Raw genomic sequence first — 27,207 nt, 5'->3', positions numbered from 1 at the left:
AAATTCTAAAATATAGCTTTACCCCCAGGTTTCAGCAGTAAAATATCCATCTTTATTGCTTTTATAGAAAACCTGGGCTGCCTCATAATTATGAGCAAATCACATCCTTGGTATTTTTCTTTGTGGAGTAGAATCTGAATACTTTGTCTTCTTCCCTTGATCTGAGATTTTATGCTTTATGTAAAGACATTATGATTCAGTTTCCCATCTGCACTGTCAATAAAAGAAGGCCCACAACATGAACACCTTCCTTTGCTTCGCCTTTGCTTCATCTGCACCTTGCATTGTAACCATGAATCACAAAGTAATTCAAGTTGTACTCATTTAGTAAAAAGTTTCATGTGATGAGTTCAGCCTTTTTTTTTATGTTTAAGTTGATGGCTTGCGTTGTCATTGTGTATTGCTTCAATAACAAAATTTAGAAATATGATAAGACTGTTAGGGAGGTATACAAAAGTCAAGAGATTGATTCAAGCTCTGCAAAATTCAAACTCAAACACATTTTAACAACAGAAACTACTTCTGTTACAATTCTGGGTAATTATTTTATTGAACTCAGCTTTTAACAACAATTTTAGATGGTAACCTATAACAGTGCTTTTACTGTGGAGATGGCTGGCTCGAATAAAAGATACAAAAAAATTGAAAAATGTTTTATAATAATAATCATCCCCATCATGATCAACTTTATTTCAAAATTGATTGTCTAAACATTACAAAATTGCTATGAGCAAAACAAACCAAACATGAAGATCACCATATCCCCCTTCGCCCTCTTCATGTGAGTCAAATTGTCATGTAACATTTCAGATTTTTAGATAGTACATGGTTTCCAGAATTATATTTGATCGATAGAGGCCAGTTGGCCAGAATAAGTACTTTTATGTAGGCTAATCCCTTCAACTTTTTATGTATTCTGATGGACCTTTACTGTTCTGCTGAAATGATTCAGAAATTATCTGCTGCATTATTTTCTTTTTCCTTCTTAGTTGAACAATTTAACCTGAAAACTGGACACTGCAAGCTGGAATCGAGTAGGAAGCATCCAAACCCTGCAGGACATTGGCCACCGAGGGCAGCAGTCCAATAGTATTGATTAAAGGTATTAAACAGTGAACCCTTTAGCTGCCTGCAAGTGCTCAATCAAGTGGTGTGCGTTCAACGTCCTAAAAGGGGCAATAAGCAGAAACTGATCATTGTTGGATTTAAGGTATGTTAAAAAATAATCAGCTATGTGAAGAACTAGTGGTGTCATTTCGTATGATGTCACACATCGCGTTTGTGTGTGCAATTGTAAACTGCAAACAGAGGTGCACAACAACTATCAGGCCGATCATTTTCAGCAAAGAAAGACTAGTAATGAAACACCACAACTGGGAACGCAGAGGGTTTAGCAATCTGGTTTGAAAATAAAACATCAGATAAATAACTTGCAATACAATTGCAGTAAAAATCACAATTAAATCATCAATTTTGCTTTTGACAACAAGTATACTTTCTCAAATAATCATTCAGTATTTAAGAAAAATAAATGCAAAAACAATTCAAATATTTCAATAAGAAACAAAGATAAATTTGTATCTAAATATCAGTGATACCACTCAGGCTAAAAACAGCAGAGGAAATAAAGGGGAAAAAAAGACAAGAGTAAGAGCGGAGCTAAAGATAGGACCACCCAGGCAAGCACAATGAAACAGTCAATAACACTAGCTTATGTGTGTCTGTGTGTCCTACTAAACCCTGAGAAAAACCCACAGCCAAAACTGGAACTCCCAATTGGTTCTTAACTTGTCCATTTTCAATTGGTTCGCAGCAGAGCTTGGCTCCTATCTCAGCAACCTCTTCATTTCTCCTCTTTCCAAGGAAAAACAAGAAAAAAATCTTGTTAAACTGAAACATCACATTGTTCCTTTGTATGCAAGTACCCAATCTTCCCACTCAGGTCAAAGACAGAACAATAAATGTTTCAAGACTCAGTTCTTCTTGGGGAACCAAAACTAAAGACATACTGTAGAATATCTCACCAAAAAGACATCAACCGTTTATGCACTGGAAAGAGAATAACGCCGTAGTTTCATATTCTTTGTATGATCTTCTATGATAATTTAGATTCATTTACTTTATTTAAAGCAACCAAAACTCAAGCTTCAATACTAGAAGAAATCCTGGCTTTCGGAATAAAAACTAAGCTGTATCTAAAGAAGTACAAGAGTGTACTAACTTCAGTCTGTGTCTAGATCATATCACGCACATATCATGCACATATCAGCAGTAGTCACCTTTAGGGATGTTGCAATAATAAGAAAATTGTAATACTGATATTCATATAAAATACCAACTTTACTTTTTATCCCCCGTGAATCAATGTGAACCCTGAATGTTAGAGAAATACTCAAATATGACATACCTTAGATGTCGCATCAGACAAAGTTTACTGAGGGACCCTGAAGTTGTCATGTCCAAGGGTCCACTGTCACTATGCCCAATATGCCCCAGCAGACCTTTGCTGGCTAACAGGCTGAGACGATGGCTATTATTGTAAGTAGAGTTTATAGAGATTATATCACCCTCACTATCCACAGGACAACACTCATCCCAGTGTACTTGGAATGCGAAACAAACTTATCAGGGTGTGCATGTAAGGCTGAGTCCATTCCCATAGTTTCTTGTCCCAGTCCCTATACCTCAGCATGTTGGAGTGGTTTCCCTACACTGCTGCTTGCATTCATCCAGCAACTAAACTCACCTTCCCCCAATTACTGAAGCACAAGGGAGTCAGAGTAAGAGGCCTATTGGACTATTCAAACTTAAAAGCTGGGGTAGAAAATCTTGCTGAGACTTTTTTTTTTGTTTGTTTGTTTTTACTCTAGGTAAAGTGGTTCCTCATCCTGATAGTAGTCTGTACCTTTATAAATCATGAACAATAATACAGTTAGACTCCTCAGTTTACTGTAAATCTGTAAAAAAAAAAACCAAAAAACTGACCAATCAAAACGTTCGAGCCAAATTGAAGTTATTCATTTCTCATATTTTGTAAGCTTTTTCACGCCTGAGAAAATCGAGGAAGGATTTACCAACACGGCTCGGTTTATTTGCCTCCTCCCGTTAAACAACTGAGAAAGAGAAAATCGTTGGTGAAAAAGCTGCAAACTAGAAAAACACTGCCACGGCATTTAAAAAATTCCTGGATCCAAATGGTGATCTGGATTGCCACCAAAATTAAACCTGATCTTTCTTTTCACATTTCCAACAACTGACGAAAATTTTATTGAAATCCGTCCATAACTTTTTGAGTTGTCTTGAGCACAAACAGATAAACGCTGGTAAAAACATAACCTCCTTGGCGGAGGTAAGAAAAAAGCCTTTGATCACGCAAGGAGCAAAACCAAAGGAGGAGGAGCCAAGACAGGGTGCTACTTTCAGATCTTACTAGTTCCCCAACATTACCACCCCAGCTTTAGACAATGGTTTGATGGTGAGGTGAGGAGAAACTCCAACAGTCCTATCTTCTTGCACAGAATTTCAGAAAGGATGGAGAATAAATGGCTAAAGGACAGCGTACCTACGGTTGGCAGTGCTTTTTATCTTTAGGCTTTGCTATTCCATAATCCAATAGAGGTTAAGTTTTTTATAATGTTCAGAATTTATGCTCCTGCTCCACTCCTGTAACTGGGGGTGACAGGAGTGGGGTGAGTTGAGATGAGGTGAGGTGAGATTACACACAGTTGTGTACCCAAATGCAATAGAAAAAATAGCTGTTTTACTGCAACTACTGTCACCAAAGTTGTTATTTTCAGTTGTGCCTTACTTTTAGTATACAATGTTACAGCCTTATATTGTACAAACACTCAAAGGTCACAGTTTATTTTGTTTTTTTATATAAAGCGCAAAGTCACAGTAAAAGTAGTTTCAGGCTAAACAGTCTGATGTAATCTGATTTATGAGACAGCATGTCATAGCTGCTCTGTGTGTCACTTTGAGTTCCTCCCCGATACCACACGCACACCAATCAGTGAATTTTTGTGATTTATAAAACCAAAACTTGGTGGGAGAATATCACTCTCGTCACAGCAACCCTGAATCTGCTGTGCGCACGAAATCTGGAGACACAGGAAACTGTGACACTAACAGCCGAAGAATTAAACCAAAGAAATCATGTAAAATGTAAGACATTTGTGCAATATCAACTATTAATTTTCACATTAAATGTTATCCATTAAAATGATATTTTGATCAAATAAATAAAAATATGGATTTAAAAAGAATAGATGTATGTTACTAATAAGAACCTCTACCAGTAAAATGTTTTTTGTTTTTTTTTTGTTTTTTTTTTACTGTGAAACAAAGTAGACCTACATGTTATAAAATCATATTCACACAGTTCAGCAATAAGCTGTACAGTATGCTTTCATTAAAATCAAAATTAATTTATAAGTGAATAATGATTATGACCAGCACCTTCCAAAAGGAACTTCCTGAAAGGTCAGGGATATTGCAGCCAACCTTCAGTGATTGTACACCAGACAGGCTGGAAAGTTTCAATGGTTTTTAATCACAAAATTAACTCTTTACAAAGAAGGTGAACAGGAAAAAAAAGGCCATTTGCAGCAACGTTAGTGAATAGGGCTGTGACAATATGCTTTTGTCCCGATTTGATTCGATTCCCATTTTTTTGGATGCCCATTCAATTTAAATTATGATTCTCACAATTCTTCGATGTTGCTGATTTTTGTAGATTAAAAGAAATAAAACATTATTCACATTTTTTTTGCCTGTCATTTTTCTTGATTTCAATTAGGAAAGAACAACACAGCAGCCAGATAGTCATTCTGCTGATATAATGCCCTTGAAGACAAGTAAAAAGATCAATAAAAACAATAAAAATGACAAAAAATTTTTTATCATAGATTCTTTTATTTATTTATAGAAAAATTGATTTAAGAAAAAAATGGCTTTTGAAATTGTGAAGCAAAATATCACAATTTTTGATTTTTCGATTGGATTTTCCCACCCTTATTAGTTAACTAAATTATTCTTATTCTTCACCACTTACTGTTTTTAAAAGCACTTTAAAAATAAAGTTTACTTGGCAAAGTAATCAGAGATTGACTGTAGTCATGTTGCAATAAGGGCGTTAAGTAAAACGGAATTTGTTTTCATTAACCAAAATTATTTTCACTCTTTAAAACATCTAAATTATATGTCATGCAAATATTTTGCTCACCAATGCAGTGGCTTGTTGGCCTGGAATCACCCATGACCAGCAGTGTAGGCTGCAGACTTGTGGCTGGAGCTACCAAGGATAGCTAAGTTCTAAGGATTATTGATAAAATCTATCATTCTACCCTATTGCAGTACCCAGCCCGTTCGCTAACCTTGCAGGCAACAGTGCACAGTTACTGTATCTTTCTTTTCCCAACCTGCAGAACGAAGAGGAATGGAACTATAATCTGTGCCACAGCGAGATGCATCATGGTGGAGGTCATCAAGCTGCCAAAAGGAAGGTAGCTGTGTCTCGATGTCACAGAAGTAAGCCTATGTTACACACCTGCAAAGGTGTAAAAGATAGTGAGGCCATGTGCTGTGCTACATAATATGGTGCTAAAGAAGCAACACTTATGATACACAAAAGTAGAAATTTTTTTTATTTACAAGGTTTATTTATTTATTTTTAAGTTTTGTGCCAATTTTTGTCAAGGCCACTTTTATTTCCTACAACTTCTTGGACACCTAGTTGATGCGAAATTATTGTGTCCCACTGCAAGGACACGGCAGCTACAGGGGCACACGAGATGCTGTGAAATCAATGGCCTCACCTACTCTTACCACAGCTGGATCCCCGACAACCCAGGTGAAACACCCAGGAACTAAAAATATATATTTAACACTACATAAATTGATTTAAAAAATAATGTTGCACTTGTGGCTTATTTTACAATTTGAAAGAGAGAATTTAATGATGCGCATCATGTCGTGCCTCTGGCACATTTGGTTCCAGCATGTCTGTCCCCTCTGCCTTTTACAACTCCACTCAGCATGGACTTGTCAACTGTCCCCACCAGTTTCTCATCAGTGGAGTGAGCTGCAGTATTCAGCTTCCTCCACCTGTGGCACACATGCCTCTTGCGGATGGTTATGTGCTTTTGTTCTTCTGCTTTAATATCCGACAACTTCTTGTTAATTTCTAGAACCGCCCGGTCCTCCAGTGAGATAGCGTTGACAGCATCTGCCTATCCGCCTATTGATGCCCATGCCGTGCACACCAAATACAACCTTTTATGCTTTAACATTGTCCATCGGGATCTCAATTTCACATTCGGAAAAATTCAGTTTTTTCATTCTTTTCCCCTTCTGAGCTATAATAGAGGTGATAAAGCTAATTATCAATCAAGGGTGTTCTGCTGACCTTTAATGACCATGATATGGGCAGGACATTATGCTTCCTCAACTGCACCAAATTTAGAGTTAGTTATGAAATTAACCTGAAACAAGAATACACACACTTCTATATATCTGGAGTTTTCTGTAAACAGCATTACGTTTCCCCTACATATCTGTAGTGATCTTTGCTACTCACTTTTATAAATGAAAGCCCTGAACTTAAAGAATATTTAGAGTGGCTGAAATAGTTCTTATCGGAACAAAAATGTTTTAAGAGTTTTTTTTTGTCTTTTCCTGTTTAGTCTTTTTTTCCCCCCTTTCTTTTGTATTGTTTTTTTTTTTTTAATTTAAATCGCAGCATTTAACTCATTTATGGACAACTGATTTGCATTGAAGTTTGGAAATGCATGTTGACTTCAGTTGTGTGAAGCTGTCAGATGATAAAAGTATTCAGTCATTTTTAGATGTGTCAGTCACAGTGAAACTAGTAGGTTACCTGTAACATCTACAGAAATCACAAATACATGATTCAGCAGAGCTGATATATATGTAGTTTCACATAAAAAAACTGAGGAGTTTATACAGTCTATTCTTAGTGTTCTCTAGTCATGATAACCTGATGAATCATGGATGGTTGAATGTTGGGTGAATGTTGTCAACAGTGTCATGTTGGTTTGTGCTGCAAGCCAGCACAAGCTACAAGTCCAAACAAGTTGCCCTACTTTAACAAAAAAAAAAAAAAGAGGGATTTTATGCAGCTGGGCATGTACTACAAAGGTAACATTTGTGCACTCCTCCTTTGCCAAAAATAAAACAGATAACAGACATCTGTTATGCAATGTAGAAAGCAGACAAGTGTGTGCCCACTTCTCTTAGCAGAAGTTACTAAATACAGCGGTGGGGTTTCTTCACTCCAAGAACCAGCACCTGCATTTAGTTACAAAGCTCGTTCTGCTGAGTGTGTCATATTCACAGCACAGACTGCAAGCTAATATGCATGATCATCTGTCATATTTATCCATAAAATGCACCTAAGATATCAAAACAAGGCCATTTGTGTTCTTTTCTGTCATTCCCTCCCTCAGTCTACCATCCCACAGTTCTTCTGCTTTCATGTGCAGCTGTAATATTCTCACCCAGCCGGGCGCCATCTGACCTCAGCCTGAAAAATCTACAGTATAACTGTCCAAAGAACACAGACCCTGGGAGTCATACTGCTATCTTTGCAAACTGCACACAAAAAAGAAACAACATTCTCATGAAAGGCTGCCTGAAGGAAAAACAGGTGTTCTTAATTTTTTGGACTTTCATGAGTGACCTAATAACAAGATACTGTTGGGATTCTATGAACCATTTTACGTCAAAAACTAAGCCTTCTGTCTAAGATCTACTTGCAGGGTATTTGGGGTATTTCCTCTAATACAGAGAGCCACCTACTAATACAACTAACAAGATAAAACTACAACTGTTATCCACATACCATTCCACAAATTTGCCCCAAAATATCAATTGTCACAACTCTGATACTTATCAAACATCAATACCAAAGTTTATATTTTACTTTTTTTGCAAGTTATGTGGCGGTATTAGTTTGGTCAATAACTACAGTGTTGTCACCACTCCACTGGCTTTGAAAAGTTACGGTTTATTGCTGTGGTTGATGCACTAACCCTTTCTTGCAGACTGAGAACAGGCACCCTTGTCAAGTCATAATTTCATATATTTAACAGCCAGCAAAGGCAGACTGAAGGACAGACAAAAGGAGAAACAAGACACGGGAAGATGTGACAGAAGAGTGCATTCAAGGCAGTGCATTCAAGGCAAACAAAAAAAAAACTTATAACATCTACATCAAAATTAAGCATAGTAGGTCAAGCTAGCCTCAAAACAAAGCTTTTGGATAGGTGCAGACCTAAACCGTACTCACAGGGTAAAGCATTAACTCCAGTGGAGTAGGTTTAAACATTAACACAGCATCACATCATGTATGTCTGAGGGAGCACAGAAGCAACGGTAGTTACTTATAACATAGGAAACTTGCACCATTAGCTTAGTGATCGTAAGCAAACCAGCTACCTTAAACCAAGTTTTTCAGGAAACTTGGGGCTTTATGAAACAGAGGACAGAAAAACACACACAAAGCAAAATAACATCCCTAAGTGGAAGTTTCCACTTTGTTAGCGCTTTTTATCTTCCTGGTCATCTGTTCCCAACACACATTCTGAGCAAAAAGGTTTCCTGTTTTGCCTCCTTGTGTCACTGTGGTTGTGTTTTGGGGAGTTTGTCGGGTGCTAACTTTAGAACCTCGGTTATATTAACATTTATCTTACGCTGCAACAGCAAAGAGCATGTTATGTGGAAGGTGGAGAATGAATTGGACATCAATGCTGAACCATGAGAAACTTAAATGATTTGCCAGTGATGGACAACTTTTGTTTTTTTGTGCAAGTTTTACCTATCATAGTCCTTGAATTGTTAATGCTTTGTGGCCAAGGGATTGCTCTTCTCTCACTATAGATAATGCAAAGGGCTTTTCTTTATTCGATTGGAAATAATTTTCCTGTTTGGGAAAGAAACAACGGTTCCTTCAGTTATATTAAATTCAGTCAGAAATAACACAATGCAAACTACAGCATGCATTGAGTGCCAACACATTTACAATACATGTGAAAACTTTACTCTTTTCCTCACACTCTCTTTTCTGCAGCCTTTATCCCACTTTTAAAACGTTTTGTTTTCTTGTTTTTTTTTTGTTTTTTTTTTAAAAAGGTTTTATTAATCATAAAAAAATAAGGCATATAAATTATTGAGGAACAAATCAAAAATTACAGTAAAATCTGTTTGTTGTGACCTTAAAATTAGGTACTAAAATGCTGTTTATTGAAAAGTCAGAGTCAAATCTAACATGAGCGTTACAGTCACGAGGTTCATTTCCCTGATATATGCGAGCACTCTCCAGCTTTTTGGACTTCTAAGAGTTTCAAGCATAGAATAACTATCAAATTATATTAAAAACAGAATTATAACAATTCAACATACTGAATAGTAATTTTACAGGCAAAGAAATTGTGATTTATGTCTGTTTACCTGGTTGTGATGAGTCCAAGCTTAGCTTAGATAAACGAAGCAAGATTAGCAAGGTAAGCAAGCTGCTGACCAGCCAGTGTTGTTGAGTTAGTCTGACCACTTTCCTGCCTACCCTGCTGACTTCCCTCCCCTTCTCTCACTCCGTAAAGTCTGCAACACCCAGCTCCAATAACCCATGACCCACAGGAAGTAGACACAATGGACTGAAAATAACACATCACCTCCCCTGGCAACAAATGCCCCCCACAACCCCCCATGCATGCAGTGTCTACAATACAAAACACCTACAACAGTCTGGTTCAAGATAGGCGGGTAGTCCCAAAAATATCAGCCACTGCTCAACAAGCTGTGCCCACAAGCCAGAAAGTGCATAATTCCACTCTGAATTCCCAGCTTGGGTTTTATTTGCTTCTGCAGGTCAGTATGAAGTGATCTCTGTAGAAGATAACAGATTAGTCGTGCAGACATTCAGTGATATATTAGGCATTTATATGCATTTCAAAAGTTATGAAATCCACAGCAAGAAAACAGCAACTCGTGTGTTGAGATGTGGACTAATGGTGATCTGCTTTCTACAGGAGGGAAACGTTGCATTGTGAGATGGAGGACTTCTCCACAGTCGGGCCTACAATCCATCTTCCAGTGAATGTGTGTGTGTGTGTGTGTGTGTGTGTGTGTGTGTGTGTGTGTGTGTGTGTGTGTGTGTGTATAAATGTGACTATGTTTGGCTATAATATAAAACAAGGGCTTTTTCTTCCATTCATCCATGCCATGCAATTTAACACTACTAAATAAAGAAAAAGAAAAAAACAAGCCAGAAAACAGGTACCTTGTTAATTCTGTTACTTCACTAAGTGTGCTTCTAACCTCGTCCTGATCCATGAAGTGAGCAGCAGCATTCTAATCCAATCACTCCAATGAAAATGATTGTAAATCACATTAAGTTACCAGTGAGAGGTTGCCTTAGACATGATCTAATTAGCAGCTCTCTTGCAAGAGTCTGTGCAGAAGGAAATGGCTTGAGATGTTCAACATACGATAAGGAAATGGACTGAGATAACACTTCTGCTTGGCTAGTGGCTTGTCGTTGCTTAGCAGTGCAAAAAAAAAAAAAAAAGATTAATGACAACTCAAACACATTTCCACTTCTTGTCAATATAATGTTATTGTGAAATAACAGAAAGGGAGTGAAACATGTTACAGATTCATATATTCTATATTATACTTCAGTAGGGTTCCTTTCCTTCATTAGAAATGCAACATGCTCACACTTAATGCTTGCACTTTCCATGTTTGATGCCTTGTAAGAGCTGAACTGCTGGCATGTTTAGGCTTGTTTCTCAGCTTTGTTAAAAGGCACACCGCCTTTTTAAGCCAGTCCCCTGAAACTGGTGCACACCTCTGTTCACTGTTGTCACATTCAGATGATACCTTGGATAACAATGCCAGAAATTTTTCCAACTAAACTGGTACATAAACAGTGTCACAACGTCGGCCTATTTTTTTTTTCTCTAAATAATCTCATTAGCTGTGGGTTGACTTCTGTGGGTGTGTACTTGCCTGCTAGTGGATGTATTGTAATTGCTTCGTCTCGGAATTACAAAGAACATAGGCATTTATTTGCTTAATTAGAACGGCTTTCATTAAGGATGTTTAATTTCTTTATGCAATATATTTGCTGTTGCCAACAGAAAAACCACAACTCATATCAACAACCTTGTCCATTTTAGTGCTCCCAGGTATAAGCTACATATCCACAGTCTTATGTTAAAAAATGTATACAGTTATTCACTGGTAAAGCAAAGGTATTGAAACCACAGCAAAAATTAAGCTATATTAAAGCAAATAAAGTATGCACAATCTTCAATAATAAAGATTTTCTAAACAGCTAAATAAATTATTGTTTCAAACTAAAAACCAAAAGTATTGCCATTATATTTTAAATTGGTTAAAAAAAATTTTTTTTTTGCTAAAAAAAAAAAAAAAAAAAAAAAAATTAAAAAAATTAATTTACTCAGAAAGCAACAGATTGGTGAGGTGAGCCAATTTAAGCTGGTCTTTTTAATGAGTTAAAAATGCTTATTTTATAGGCCGTGGTGATAAACAATCTCAAGGAGTTGGATCAAATCAAATTTATGTTAAATCTTTCTGACAAGCTTTACACATCTTGGGTCAATCCACTGATTAAGCAAACAGCTTCCCCACCCCCGACCCAATCAAAGGCGACAACAGCTGACCTGTTAGACCATAACCTAAGAACACATGCCCTTTTATTAAACAAAACATTGTCTTAACTACCTGTGGAGAAGATTAGGGAAAGGAAGGACCCATTGGGAGACACAAAAGCAAAATTGTGACTAACAGTCAACTCACATAATCCAACAAAAGTATAAAGGAAATTATGTAATATTTATCTATCTATATGTAGAGCAAGGCACAAATCAAGCCTGCAAGCACTATTCAATATCATTCTCACTTTCTTGTCTTTCATAGATTTGCTCCTTTACATTGTTAAAAAAAAAAAAAAAAAAAAAGCACAATGGCTTTGTGGTAGCAAGGGTAAAATCCAGGTCACCAATCAATAATACCAATTTCCTATATGCCAGTGAGTAGAAAATATTAAATATAGGACTTTAAGAAATTGAGGTTGCGCATCCATTATGTGTTTTGCCATCATGTAAAGTCTTTGTTAGTTTTGTAAACCTAAGAAAGACTAAGAGAGGGCACCTTCCTTGACTACAGTAAGGATTTGAACCCTTATACAACAAGCCAGCAATCAGCTGTCAGGGAGGTCAGTGACAGCACATCTCTCTTGTTGTTGAATCAGCATTAGGTCGTTAAGTGAGAGAAATCAACGTGGCTATTCAACATAGTTAATGTAGGTAATTTGATGTGACAATGTTCTTTTTCTGATTTAGGCTTTCATACTTAATCAAGGCCAAGGTATGGGAAATAATTCATTAATGTTGGCTTGAATAGAAGAGTGGTACATGAGTCTAGACAATTGAAATGATGTCTTATTTAAAACTACAACAATTACATAAAAACTGAATTGCAGGTGTACATTTTTACCATAGTGAATGCATTACAGCTTTCTTCTGCATTGCAAAGGTATGTCCTGTTGTGCAGGCACTTACTGTGCATCCTAGCCGATAACTGTCTCTCATCTTAGCCATACTGTAAGGGGAACATTTATTGCTGAAGAAATTATAATATGGAGGTTATAAAAGCAGGCAGTTCTTCTCTGCTAATTCTTCAAGTTGGAATTTGGTGTTTAAGCCTTTATGTGACACAATAATTTGTGAGAGACTATATAGCTCTGATTTTACATGACTGCTTTTTCTTTAACTGACATTGAATGGTGATGGCCATGAGGGTCTGATTTAGTAATACTTTTGATAGAGTCTATCTCAAATGCATCTGCAACACAATTATGATGTGCTCTTTGTATATCTAATGGGAACTGGTGCTGAAAATGATTCCCAGGCTGAATGTTCTTAATTACCCTTTTTCATACAGTGCTCTATTCAATCTGAATACTCTGAGGATGGTTTGTAAACGCAGATGGCAACCTACTGACAACCATGGGAGCCAAAGCTGTTCCAGAGATAAAGAAAAGCTCATCTGACTTCAGGATATGCAAATCCCCAAAACAAGTTTGTCACATTCCCATGCTAATTTTTATCCTAAAAAACAGCTTAAATGATTTTTACTTCAGTAATCCACAACCTTGACACTTTTACTCATTCCATTTCTTCTTGTTATTACCTCTCTGCTCCTATTTTCACCCTATCTGCCTTCACCTCTCCAAACCCAGCCAATCTGAACTCTTGTGCCGAGTCACATGCACTTGTCAAAGCTGCATCCGTAGAATTCAACACATTCCTTTGGCATAGCGGACTTTGTTCACATAATCACGCTGTTCCTTGACCGCTGACAAGTGGGGCTTAAACAATTCTCCTTTCAGTCTCCACCAGTCTGAATGCCAGAAGTGCATTCAAACCAAATGTGCATATAACAGGAGAGAAAACACAGTTACAGTGCAACATGTACTGTGGCACTGAACATTTTATTTTTTTGTACTGCAATCATTTCCCTTTAGAGACCAACTATTTGAATTCAATTAATTATCATGCATTTTAAAAATTATTTGTCATTTTGACCTTGAAAATACACTAAGGAAGACATTCAGACTTAAAATGTGTCTTAAACAATTTACTTCGAAGAAGATTTTCTTGTTTCAGTGGTGCTCAGGACTAAGATAATATGTGGGTCATCATATACATGCAAATGCTCAAGCTTGAATTAAACAGCAACACTGTTTCTTAAAGTTTCACATTAATGTTGTAGTAATTTCCCATTTGTAACGGATGAAAAAAAGGCATGTACTGAAAGTCAATACATCTTAAATTGATACAATAGAAGTGCAGGTTTTCTGCTACTTCATTTTAATTTTACAAGTTAGATTTTAACAAGGCTGCTTGCTCTCATTCATCTTTTACATTTACCAGTCATATTAGTTGTCTGTATCTTGAACCAGAAAAAACACCAATTATTAATTGCCAAGTAAAGAAAATTTACCAACCTGGGATTTCTAATCATAAGGGGTTATCAGAGTGCCATATGTTCAGTCTTGACAAAAAGGGGGGAAAAGATATTCCACAGGACACACCAACAAAATAAGTCAAGTATGAGCAGAGTGCCAGAGAAAGTTTTTAAAAAATGCCAAGAAAGTAGGTGAACCAGAGGAGTAGATCCTCCAGGCTCTCAGCTCTCAATCAGTCTAAAAATGAATCCTCTCAGTGAACAGAGCCTGGTGTGGTCTCTGTGTGTGTGTGTGCGTGTGTGTGTGTATACATGTCCTCTGGCTTAAGGCCAGGACAAAGATATCAGCTAGAACCATAGTAGCTCTAATGCAATCAGGGACAGTGGCCAAAACAGGACTAATGGTGAATAACTGTGACTGATATAGATGGTTGGCTACAGCTCTTTTTTTGTCAGATTCCAACTTTTAAATCCACTAAAAAACATCAATTAGTATGTTCAAAAATCAAATGAAAAGGCAAATTAATGGCTATAAGTAACATTTTTATTGAGAGCCTGTCTGAGTCACAGCAAATTGGGAAATTACACAGGTCAGTAACAATATTTCGCATCTCGTCGTAAGGCTGACACCCCAACAACCCCTTAGCTAATAAACATGCACACAAATTGGCACTCCCAGCAGAGAGCAGGTGAAGAGGGGCAAAAAGCACCATGACAGCAGTGGGCTATATTAAGGGGCTATGGACAGAGTGGATAGGGTCAGATCACACAGCACCACATAACTAGAGTGCCAACGGTGTGTGTGTGTGTGTGTGTGTGTGTGTGTGTGGGAAATGACAGGTGAACCGTTAAATGTGAACATATATTTCTACCTTCAGAAGCGACCCTCGGGTCTGTCACCTAAATCATCCAACCTTTACAGTAACTTAGCTCATCCACAGGCTTAAGTTAAGTGGGCATACAACATAAGCTCCCTGGGAAAAGCATTTTCAAAACGACCTTGGAAATCCACACAGACAACACAATTATGTGTGGAAGTCAGCAACATGCACATGTCATGTTACTATAGAGTGATAACCAGATGTTTAAACATCAGAAATTCATTGTCCACATGCAGACATCCTTGCAAAATGGAACAATGTAAGTCAAGAGACTAAAGATGATCCTTTGTTTTTGTCTGGGAAGCTTTAACTTCAAAATAGCAGATCGTTATCATTTATATAATAAATATTAATTTATTCAACAAACTCAGTCTCTCCACTTGAGAGTATGGTTGCATTTTCTATTAGTTAGAAAATATGGGTACATTTTTTTTGTCTAACATTTTAAAGTTAACTTCATGACAAAACGATAAAAGCTTGTTTTGCAAATCTATGACCCACCATAATCTGTGACTACAGGGGGCGTTAGGGTATTTTTCTCTGAATGATTGTATTAGAAAACTTGTATTCGAATCAAGAAGAGAAAAATTTATTAGTCGATCAGTGGGGAAATTGAAACCTGAGTTCATCATAATGAACAGTAGAGTCAGACATTCTAATGGCTATCAGAAATGGTGACTAATGTCACCAACATTTAACCCTCCCATAACCAGGATCATATAAATCACCTTTTCTGATCACTTTAAATTTAAATTCCCTCACTCAGGAACTAATAAAACTTGTCTTCTTATTTTGAATATATGTGTTTAGGACTTCAGTTTTCTTTTAAGACTCACATGCAGAGAAATGTACACTAGCACCCCTTGTGTTAACAGATTCTGGTGAAACACTGTTTTTTGCGACGGTGATAACCATGAAAATAGGGCAGCTGGCATTAGTTCCTGGGAGAAAGGGAGGGAAAAAAAGGTGGTTACGTTTAGTTTACTTCACAAAGGGAGCAGACAAAGGATAAGTAATCAACTGCACTTCAGAAAACAAGCCCTGAAATCGGTCACTGGCAATAAATAAACAGGTGCACTTTGCAACATTGTCCATGCCATGCGGCATCACCGCGGTGCATAATAAGAAGCACACAGCTGATGGTTACAATTTTTGCTAGTAACAGACAAAAGCACCTCATGGTAACTGTTATAGATTTACTTTGTTTAAAGTGTAATGCATTATAGCATTAGTTACTGACAAAAGTAACTAGTAATGTGTTACTGCACAACGCTGACGACCATATGTACACATGCGTCTCCTACTTACTTGCATAGCAACCTCAGTGACAAACAAACCTACAATAACAGTCAAACTTATTTTAAGGCGTTATCAAAGGACATCTGAAGAAAGTATGCAAGAAGAAAAGCCTTTCAAATAGAAGAAATTATCACTGTAAAGGTATACAGACCAAAGCAATTCCACCATTACCTTCTTTCTTTCCACAATATAGTTTATTTAGAGATTTGACAACCTCTTTGAAAGAAAAGAAAAGGATGAGGGGAGGGTTTTGTTTTTTTTTTTTTTTTGTTCTGGCAATAGATAAATGCACCATAAAAGCTAAATGACATTACTAGCAAAAAGAATAAAGCAAGTGAAAGTAGAGCTTATAGGACCCCTCCTCTCTTCACCCGCCATCTGGTAGCCATCAGCAGCTCACACAGGAAGGGGCGGCCATGCCTTACTAGGGCACCAGGGAGCGGCTCCTCTTCTCTCTCGGTGTTGGAGAAACAACAATCACCAGTGCATTTACAGAGTAGTGCAGAGCAGCAAAGTCCAGCCCATCCCAGCCTAAGCTAAATAGGCAGCAGCAGCCAGAGACCAGGCACTCACACCCCAGCAGCCCAGCGAAGGGGAGGACAGAGAAGCCTCACATTCCTGCTGTCTAAACCTGCCAAGAAGCACTGGGAACAAAAAGGAGAAAGAGGACAGAGCTGCTCTCACTAAAGGCTCCCTAACGGTGCACTGAAATATACTCATCGTTATTTTTTGTCATGATTACTCTCTCTTCACTCTCTTTTACAATGATAACATTATTGATTGGCACAGCGGTGTATTCCCATCGGTAGTGCCTATTGTAGTTCCTAATGACTAGTCTAGAGGAAGTACGTGGAAATGCACAAACTCATGGAATGCACATTACTACAAATCTTTATTTCAATCTTCTCCGGTGTGGTCCAGCAGTACAAACTCTAATATAAACTATCCAAAATAAATAGAAAAATAAAACAAAAATAAAAAATATCAAGGGGATCATTATATCCATAAAGCTCCCCTTGGCAAAGTAAATTTGCTCAGCAGAACACAGCATCCAGACCCGTATTCTGCTTGCTTAAATTCTGGACAAGGAGAAAAAATCATTTCTTTAAATGACATACAAATCAAACCCTTCACAGCCTTTTCATCTGTTAAATCTTTGCCCATGTGTGTTTTCATAATAACTCTGTTCTCACCAGAGTACAACTAGACTCTGGAAATAGAAGGCAGTCTTATGACCTTATGACACACACTATTTTTATTGCCTGGTGTCATTAGTGAGCAAGTTGAAATACGAAATAATGTAAAACCACATATGAAAATTACATGTGTGTGTGTGTGTCATATATATATATATATATATATATATATATATATATATATATATATATATATATATATATATATATATATATATATAACACACACACACAAACACAAATCAGTGCCTGTTACATTGTATGAGAGATTGGTCCTGATCCCCAATACTAAACTAACAAAGCTTTGCAGTACACTTCTGAGTTGTATATCATCTGCTGTTTGTTATAGCCCCACTTTGAACTATTTGGCATGGTGACAAATGGCACAAAATAATGGTTTTACATCTGAACTCTATTATACTTTAACAGAAATACAACTTACAATGAGCTTCCAAGTATTAACAGGAAACCAAGTCTGCATGAGAAGCACTTCTTTACAGTGATTCCATGAACTTTTTTGTGGACGTGGAACACAGGACAGTAAACAGCTGCACCAGGAAAAAAGAGAGTCATCTATTTACAAAAGCTCCATGTTAGCCTTGACCTTCTGGGTCAAATCAACAATGTTAGTGCTCCAAGAAGGTATCAAACTGACTGTAAAGAAGCACATAATAGTATGGCATTTATGTATTCTTTGCACAGAGCGCCAACATTTGCAACATGATCATTTAACAGATTTGATAACAATGACAGAAATAATAGGATTATATTTCATTTTCCTGTGTTGTAATGACATATGTGCTAAACATATTTATTGCTGGTGTAATAGTAAGCATAACTAATACGACTAAAGTTGCATCTATTGCCTGTAGCAATGTCCACTGTTAGTTATTTATCCCACAGCAACCATTTGTCCACTGTTAGTTATTTATCCCACAGCAACCATTTTTTTTTTAATTATTTTATTCTTCGTTATATCTTGAATGAGCTTTTATCTAAAATACATTTAAAAAACAATACAATTTAACTTCAACATTTAAATGCTTCTATAAGCAAACCAAATTTTAAACAAAAACATGGTTCTTGTTAACAATAATATACATATGTACACATACAGGTTTGATCTTACTGTTTTAATATAAAAAAAAAGGTTTATGACAGAAATATTTCAACTGCTACTGGTGTAAAGAGATACCCACAGGTTAAAACCCATTTATTTTAGTTTTTGTAAATCAAAAGGTAACTGTAATTTTCTTCATATAACTGTAATTCTAAGAGGCAACCGTGCCTTTCAGTTTATTATTGAATTCTGCAAATAATGTTTTAAATTGTAAAGAATTGCATTATTTTCTGTGTTTAATAGCAATTAAGCATTTTAATTGTTCCCTCGCAGCTATATTTATCCATAAATATTAAATGGAAGTTGAAATCTAAAAGATTGAATTGCAAACTAATCACAGTAGATCAAATCTACACAAAAAAAACATTTTTGTAATATCATCCAAGCCTAGTAAACAGTTATATTAGCTTATCAGGAATAATAATAAACAAACATTTCATTGCTTAAAGATCTGCATAAACATGCTTGCAAAAGTAGCAGATGACAACATGACTGCACTGTAAGACAAACTGAAATAAAGCTAAGAGAAATGCTGAGACAGCAGAAAATACTACCAGCTTCCAAGTATTGCTTTTATGCAACAACACCATTAGTAACAGAGAAATCTGTACAGAGGGGTGTCCAATGTCAGTCCTTGAGGGCCACCAATTGACCAAACAGACAATGACTCATTAATTTCAGTAAAGTGTGTTGGAGCAGGGCGACCGTGAAAACCTGTAGGACTGCATCGCTCATGCAGCCAAGTTGAAAAGTCCTGCTCTGAGTTTATGAAAAGTTGAATATGGTCGACCAGTAGGGACTTAAAATTGCAATGGTCATTCTGCAAACTCTAAGAATTTAGACTAAACAACTTCCTCCATGTTTGACACGTAAACTATGCAAAAAACTGGTCCTAATATTCAATCAACATTTTTATACTCACTTCAACATTGCACCCAAAACCTGAGAAGATGCCATGCAAATGCTTCACACTGCAACTTCTCACATGGGTTCTCCAAGTGAATGTTTTGTTTTTCTCTGTGAAGAAACATGATCTCAGACTCACAACACTATAAATGTCCTGACGAAAATGGAAACAACCACAATCATGTTTATGTCTACTGCGTTTTTACAAAAACCGAAACACTTTACCACATTTAGATGTTGTGTTTTTTAAGGGGTGGAGTGTCAAATTTCATAAAAACAATAAGAACTTATCACTTTGTATGATGTAAATATCAGGGACAAAACTAACTTTTTTTATTTTACTAATTCTGTTTTCTTTAAGTTTAACTTTTGAAACACTGTTGGCAACAATGAACATGACACACCTGTGTATAACACAATGACAGTAGTCTGTTTCAGGAGCAGGACTGGGTTAGTAAGGATGACTACTTTAGTCGTACAGATATCAATATTTAATGGTCATTTGTTTGTAATGGACATTAAATAATTAATGGCATATGCAATCCATTTTCAAGCTGTGGCAGATCACAGCAGTATTTTCCAAACAGTGTGGTGTAGCTGAGATGGTGAGGCCATAGTTCAGTAATTTTACTTTGTTAGCCTGAGAAGCTAATGCTGCATAAGTAGCCCTCTGTTATGACCCATTTGGGTTGCTTGTTTGTTTGTTTCTTAAAGCACATAGGGAGGGGGTGAGGGGTTGCTACAGAAAGTGAGTGTTTGTTCTCTGTTCCACTTGCTAAGCAGATTTAATGAATCCTCTACTTAATCGAAGAGCTATGCCTTTGTTTTCGTTTGACCACGCTGTCACATTTGTTGCACCCAGATTTCTCTTCAATTGTCTGTAAATGACAACTGTTTAATCAGCCAGAGGCAGAAAGACACTGTAAATGCATTTTTATCCCTGCAGAGAGGCCTCATGGAGAATGGAGTCTCCCTTTTACTGCCATCAGAAGAGGACCTTTGGGGTTCAATGTTTTCCTTCATCCGCTCAACCCTGTTGCCGTGTTTTCTCGCACTGAGGCCCTTTTAAGGGCTGGACAAACTGTACAACATTTTTTTGATCTGTTCCAGTGGGTACATGCCATTGAACAACAGGGGTTACGCTGGTCTAAGTAGTTATGTGTAATAGAAAGAAATGTGTGAGAAAATTAATGAAGTACTACATTATCAGGCAAATAGTACAATCTTACATTTGGATACTGACCACTTTTATGTAAAAGATTTTTAAAAAAAAAAGTTATGAACTAGAAGCAGATGATTCAATAACAAGTGGATAAACATCTCAAAGCAACTACTTCTAGTAACAGAATTAAAACCTGTGATTTGTGAAAATATATTTATAACATGAACAGCATGAGTAAGTTTTATCTGATCTAACAAAAAGGTAAATATTCTATCAAATTCAGCAACCTGCATTTTACAGTCTGCATGGTATCTTAACACAGCGATGCTGAAAAGAGCATTACAAGGCCCATATCCGCATGTCCTCAGGTTCCTACAATGATACACTCCAGGTGTCCTGAAGACACTAGTCTTCAACTTGTTCTTCTGAAGAGGGTGTTCCCAGTAGACCTCAACATAAATGTACAGATTGAAAGGTAAGAAGAAAGAAAGAAGCAAAAGAAAACCAGATGGAAAATTAATGGAAAGCCCCAATACAAAAGTTATGACAAACTGACTGAAAAAAAGTCTTACAAAAGCAGTTGTCGTAACTTCAACCCATCTTGGTATGACACATTAACAGCCAAGAAATGTGGACTATTTCTTAACCAGTTCTGAAAGTAAAAAAATTATTTCTGTATCCATCGTAGCACATCCCAATGATGTCATGAGTTTTACTTCTGTTTTAAGTTTTACACCTCCCCATACCTTATGTTGTGCAATAAGCATAGGAAGCGTCTTATATTTTTCCAACTAAAACAACGTTATGACAACAGTACTAAAGCCCCTTTGAGACACGTACTGCTTGCCACTAATAGGTGGCAAATGAACGTGTCAATGTCATGTGTGTATTATCTCCTAGTATTTTTCTGTAACACTGTGGTGAGGAAACCTGACCAGGTCGAACACTAACATGTACTCTCACTTTCAGCACAAATCAGAACTGCTGCAGCTGCATTAACAGCCAAAAGATGTACAGCAGCTGTGGGTTAATCTGATGTAGGATGAGCAGCTTAGCTGTCTGGCGGGTCTCAAATTATCAAATAAATAAATAGATAACGGCAATGCACAAATCTGCTTTGGCTTAAATCGAGACAATTAGCAGCAGCACTGACTGATTTTTCATTCTGCATGAGCCAAATAAACGAGTAAAAAAATATATATGCAAGTATATGAACCTTAGATGAAAGTTATGATCTTGGTCTGAACATAAAATAACCTCGAACTACTGTTTTATTTTATACCATGCAAATAGTTTGTTAATCTTTGAGATATAAAAACCAACAGTCTACAATAGAAAACTCAAGAAGGACTTGAATTTTTTGTGATGCTGCAGCTTCTCTTCTGACTAACAGCGGCGACTGTATGTAGAAAGTGTCCAAAAGTGATGTAAACATCATGTCTTTAAACAGTTAATTACTATGCCGTTACTGTAGCACAATTAAAGCCTCAAAAGGAAAACAGCGACTGTTCAAATATGTTTAACAGATAGATAACTGATCTTTCTTGCTAATTCAATCTGTTGTTTTCATACACTGAATAAAAGTGAGACTCTACAAAGACTGTTTTTACACTTATCTCCTGTCTTCTCTCACACGCCTGGTATACACACACACACACACACACACACACACACACACACACACACACACACACACACACACACACACACACCATGGTTCTTTTCATCACTTCACTAAAGTTTAAAGAAGTTTACAGAAAACTGACCAGAGTCTGAATGCTGTCACTTTAAACCGTTATGACCTTGAGTGACATGTATAGAATTTAACCTTTCGTGCATTTGGTGGCACACACATTTCTTCAACATTTAAGAGTCACTTTTTGTCACTATTATTTAAAATTAGGGCCAAGTCAGTCTCAAATGTTTTTGATTGAATGTTTCTTGTTTCATTATAGGTGGAGAAATAATGAGTTTTCTTGTAAGCCTTCATGCTTTACAAGGCTGGTTTAAATTAAGCCATTGGTAAGAATGAGTTAACAGGCTTATGAAGCCATTCATGCTATGCTTGTACAACATGAATACATTCTGATGTAAAATAATTGTTTAACTGGGTGCACTCTGGAGCTGTAATGAAGGTTATAACACTTGCTTTTATTCTAGCAACAATCTAGTAATTATCTCACTTACATTACAGCGTGTCATAACTGTGTGTTTAACCCCGGTGAACATAAACATGTAGTATGAAAAAGTGAAGTTTGCACATTAAAAAAAATGCTACATGCTCTGCATGTCTATAAAAGGGCTAGTGCTTGAAATATCACATTATCAAAATGATTTGGGAACATTTTTGGTGTGCGGACTTCATTTATTCAGACTGAATCACTTTTTTGGTCAACCAGAATCATTTACCTGGCATGTGTATGTTTAGTTCAGGTTTTTTGTTTTTTTTTTATTTCACACATACACATGTGCCCGCACACACCCACACAAACAGGTGATCACACTCTATATCAGTGGTGGGTAACTCTGCTTCTCGAGTGCCACAGTGCAAATGTTAGGAGTTTCTCTGCTGCAACACACCTGGCACACATCAGACCTAACTAGCAGACTTGTGCAGAGCTTGACATTAAACTCTGCACAAGTCTGCTAATTAGTCATTGATTTGAATCAGGTGTGTTGCAGCAGGACTGTGGCGCTCAAGGACCGGAGTTAGCTACTCTGGCTCTATATTGACTTGTAGTTTAATCATTTTAAAAAATAGTCACTTCATTACTATTTAATATACCAATTGATATAAGCATTTCTTTCAGGCATTTGTGTTGTATGTTCAGGAGTTTTACTTGTATTTCATGCACACTGTACAACTGAATGATTCTCATTTAAGGGGTAAATACATCAGTATCGATAACAAGTACTACAAACTGGTGACACTGTATGGATGTTAAAAAATGTTGGTATCACCTATACCTGGTAGAAATGCTCATCTTAAAAACATTAAAAGGAATATACCTCAGTCAGCCTAACCTGGCTGACAAGTGACTATTGTTTCATTTCCACCTCCAAACTTACTTCAGATTATCGTTTACGGTGCTGTTTGTGTTTTGGCCATATTTTAATGATTGTAAACATGGTTTGCAGTCACTGTAGTCGATGTACTTCAGAGCAAACGGTTAATATTTCATCCCCGTGCAGCCTACTCCCACAACCAAATCATCGATCTACAATTTACAAAAGTCCACTATTGTTTATTATCATATGCTCATGTCAATACTCTCATCCCTGTAATTCTTGTACTTAAAAAATATAGAATGAATCAAACATTTAAAAAAAAAAAAAAAACATACTGCAATTTCATCCGTGTGCCAATAAAAACAGCAGCAATGTGCCTCACCTACGTGTCCTTGAGCAACCAAGATCCTCCTACATTGTCTCAAAAGCACAAGTTGCTCTTATACAAGACAAACTGAACACAAGTCGCAGTTTCAGGTTCACAAAAAAGAAAAAGTATTTTTACAACTACTCGTCAACTGCTCACATTCCTACGACATGGGGCCTACAAATATGTCTGTCATTTTCCCCAGAGTCTCCGGGATAAAGCTGGTGCGTTTGGTCCAACAGGTTAATTTGTCACAACGTCACAAACAGGACATAAAGTGCACTTACGTAACGTCTCAACTTTTTTTCAGGAGGAGACTTTCTCAGCCACCCCGCGCACACCACCTCTCCCCCACTCATCTCTGCTCCTTGCTCGCTGTCCCTGGAGTCCAAGCGGCGTTTGCCTGTTTAGGAGTGTCTTGGTGTGCCTAAAATATTAATTATAATGATAATAATACCAGTCAACACGAGTTTATGAAAGCCAGTTTGAAATATGAGAAGTTAAAATTTAGTATTTCAGTGGTTTTTTTTTAGAGCAACATACAGTCACTCCTTCGAAACTCACCGACAAAACCAGCTCTGAGAAATGAGCAGAACAGATTTCCACTAGTTGTACTCAATCAGGCAGTAAAACCCGCGTTTGGAGTGAGTGTAAGCCTCCGCTGAACGTCTTTTCTCTAAATGTGCACTGTAACTTACGTATCTGGTTTAAACTAAAGCGAAGAAGGGGTTAAGAATAGGCAGCTGAAAGTCGCTAAGTTTTTTTTTTTGTTGTTGTTGTTGTTAAATGTAACGTCCCATGCTAATTCCCGTCAAAGTGAAGCGATTTCCAGTTGGCGAGGTCGGCTGCAAAATGTCCCTCTGTATACCGGTGCATAATGGTCGTCTGTGAGTAAATTAAAATAATCTTAAGCGTAAACACAGTGGTTTCGCCGAGCTTCCCTAGCAGTTTACTCCCATGGTTCCTTAATTGTGATTGACAGGGTGGTTATATCTTTCCCTAAACTCAACCTCCTCTGGATCATGGCTACGTTAAGCTAAACGTTACAACGGCAGAAATACCGGAAGCTGGACCGTTGTGCCATCAAAATAAAGCACTAGCGTGCTGCTGGATTACATTAGCTGGTAAAATTCGTAAATCTAATCAAGAATAATGCTAAAATTCTTCTGACGTAGTTTATTCAGTTTACATAACCACTTTGTTTACTATTTTTTTAGTAAGTTAACTGCAACTGTAAGCGATATTTCACATTTAAGATTTGTTTTGAAAGTTTTTTCCGGATATTGTATTATTGTTATTGCGAGCTCTCGGAGAATAGTTTTCAGGCGAACTGGACAGGCGGCGGCGTGCAGGGAAAACCGTAGGGTTTCAACCATGGGACATGTAGTTCAAAGATTGATTCCGTCTCGTATCCTCAAAAACAACAATAGAGGATAGAGTAATTTGATGGTTTAGACATGAAGTGGTGGAGGTTTATGCGTCTCTGTGCGAATACAAACAGGGGCTTCAAACAGCTGAAGAAACACAAAGAAACGATCCACCTCAGCGTGTCTCGAAGGTCCCAATAAATTCTTGCACGTCTGCACTACACTTTCCACAGAGCAAACCAAAAGGCAAACAGGGGTTCATATGTTTTGGTGTCATGTATACACAAGATGTCACTGCACGTATACATTTCCCCATTCCAAGCATTTCAAAACAGAAATTTAAAAAATAATCACGTGATATATTTTTATACCATCTTGTTTGTATGAAACAGTTGCCTGAAAAGCTGCTAGGTCAACATTAACAAGAAGTATTTACATGGACTGGCCAGCAGCACCCATCTGGTTGGAAATTGTAGCCCAATATTGATCTGGTTCACCAAAATTAATCTATTTCCTGAGCTCGTCTTCATCTGGTGCAATCCACTTGCAAAGGCATGTTTCCCATATACCAAGAATGCTATTTGAGGAATGTTACTGGAATGCTATTGTTATGGCAAATGCTCCCCCAATGGATGCTCTATGTTATACTATGATTGATGACTTTGCCGTTGTGAAGATATTATCTCTTTCAACATTGTTAGGAATGATGTAACTGGGAGCAATTAATGGGTGAAGACACAAAACACAAATTCCATTCAGTGAATTCTTTCAGTACCATATACCACATGTGGTACAGTTGTCCAGGTGGAATGTGAAATGGTTTCTGCAAACTTCTGGGTGTGTCAAAATTTGCAGAGTCAATATGTTTGAACATCAAATGGATTTGAAGTTTTGTTTAAGAATGATAGATAGATAGATAGATAGATAGATAGATAGATAGATAGATAGATAGATATGGACAGAAGCAGACATATACTGGCACAAAATGATGAGAGGCAATTAGACATAGATTCAAACTATTCAGAAGGGAAGATCATTTAAAATACTCAAAACAACTGCCGTTTTTGACTTAAAACAATTGCATTGTCAAACAAGGCCAAAAAGAAACACATAGTGAAATAGACAAAGAAAATTTACAAAAGATCAAAACTTAACATGTAGAATATCTAATGAAAACACAAACAGCACAAAAAGGAGGAACTTCAGACCAAAAAAACAAATGTACTTTTTTTCTCAGTGTGAAACCATTTTCTGTTCTACTTGTCTCTTTATTTGCACATGGCCTCTGGGAATGATGCATGTGATGTCTTAAGTTCCTTTTTTCAGTCACCAGTATATTACTCACTTCCATTTAGGAGATTTTTTTCTGCAATCATAGCAAGAAAAATGTTTCGTTGTTTTTTTTTTTTTGTAAGTGAAACACAGTTATATTTTTTTTTTCTTACATTTACATACAACAAAGCCACTTGCACAATAAACATACAAATCTTTTAAAACATTTTACTGAGGTTTGTTGTCTCAGCAACGTGCTGAATACATATTTTTAAGGTTAGATGAAAAGTAAGAATAAAAGAAAAAACTTCTTTTAATCCATCTTTCCACACTTATATTTGAATTGGAAAGCTAAAAATCCATAACAATATCTGCCTATATTTCAAGAAAAGCAGAAATTTACATACAAGACAAGATTTTTACAGGAAAACTGGGGGGAAAAAATTATGTTTAGTGCTGATAAACAAATTTCCATTTTAGCTTCATTTTCTAATTTTTCAAACGTATCATCACATTGATGGAATTATTTGCCAGTCTGCAAATACTTTTCAGGCATTACAATGGAAAAGCACCCTGCGATGGACTGGCGAGCTGTCCAGGGTGTACCCGGCCTTT

General features: G+C 36.9%; 1 protein-coding gene across 5 annotated transcripts in view; it reads right to left on the bottom strand.

The window, feature by feature from the left end:
* Window positions 1–24,910, bottom strand: part of gab1 (GRB2-associated binding protein 1) — a 54,215-nt gene extending 29,305 nt beyond the window's left edge. For 4 of the 5 annotated variants that reach the window (XM_079264869.1, XM_079264870.1, XM_079264871.1 and 1 more), the window contains exons 1-2: window positions 24,518–24,910; window positions 24,241–24,380 (exon numbers count right to left, since the gene is read on the bottom strand). In XM_079264869.1, coding sequence (XP_079120995.1) covers window positions 24,241–24,312 — 72 coding nt within the window. In that variant the 5' untranslated portion in view covers window positions 24,313–24,380; window positions 24,518–24,910. Of the gene's footprint in view, window positions 1–14,053; window positions 14,235–24,240; window positions 24,381–24,517 lie in introns of those variants that run through there. The other variant, XM_079264873.1, reaches the window with a different exon arrangement.
* Window positions 24,911–27,207: the final 2,297 nt, after the last annotated feature.

The sequence above is a fragment of the Telmatherina bonti genome, assembly GCF_933228915.1.
Source record: "Telmatherina bonti genome assembly, chromosome: 3".
In the NCBI taxonomy this organism is placed as follows: Eukaryota; Metazoa; Chordata; class Actinopteri; order Atheriniformes; family Telmatherinidae; genus Telmatherina; species Telmatherina bonti.
Note: the sequence above shows the minus strand (reverse complement) of the source record. Positions and strands in the feature narration are given on the sequence as shown.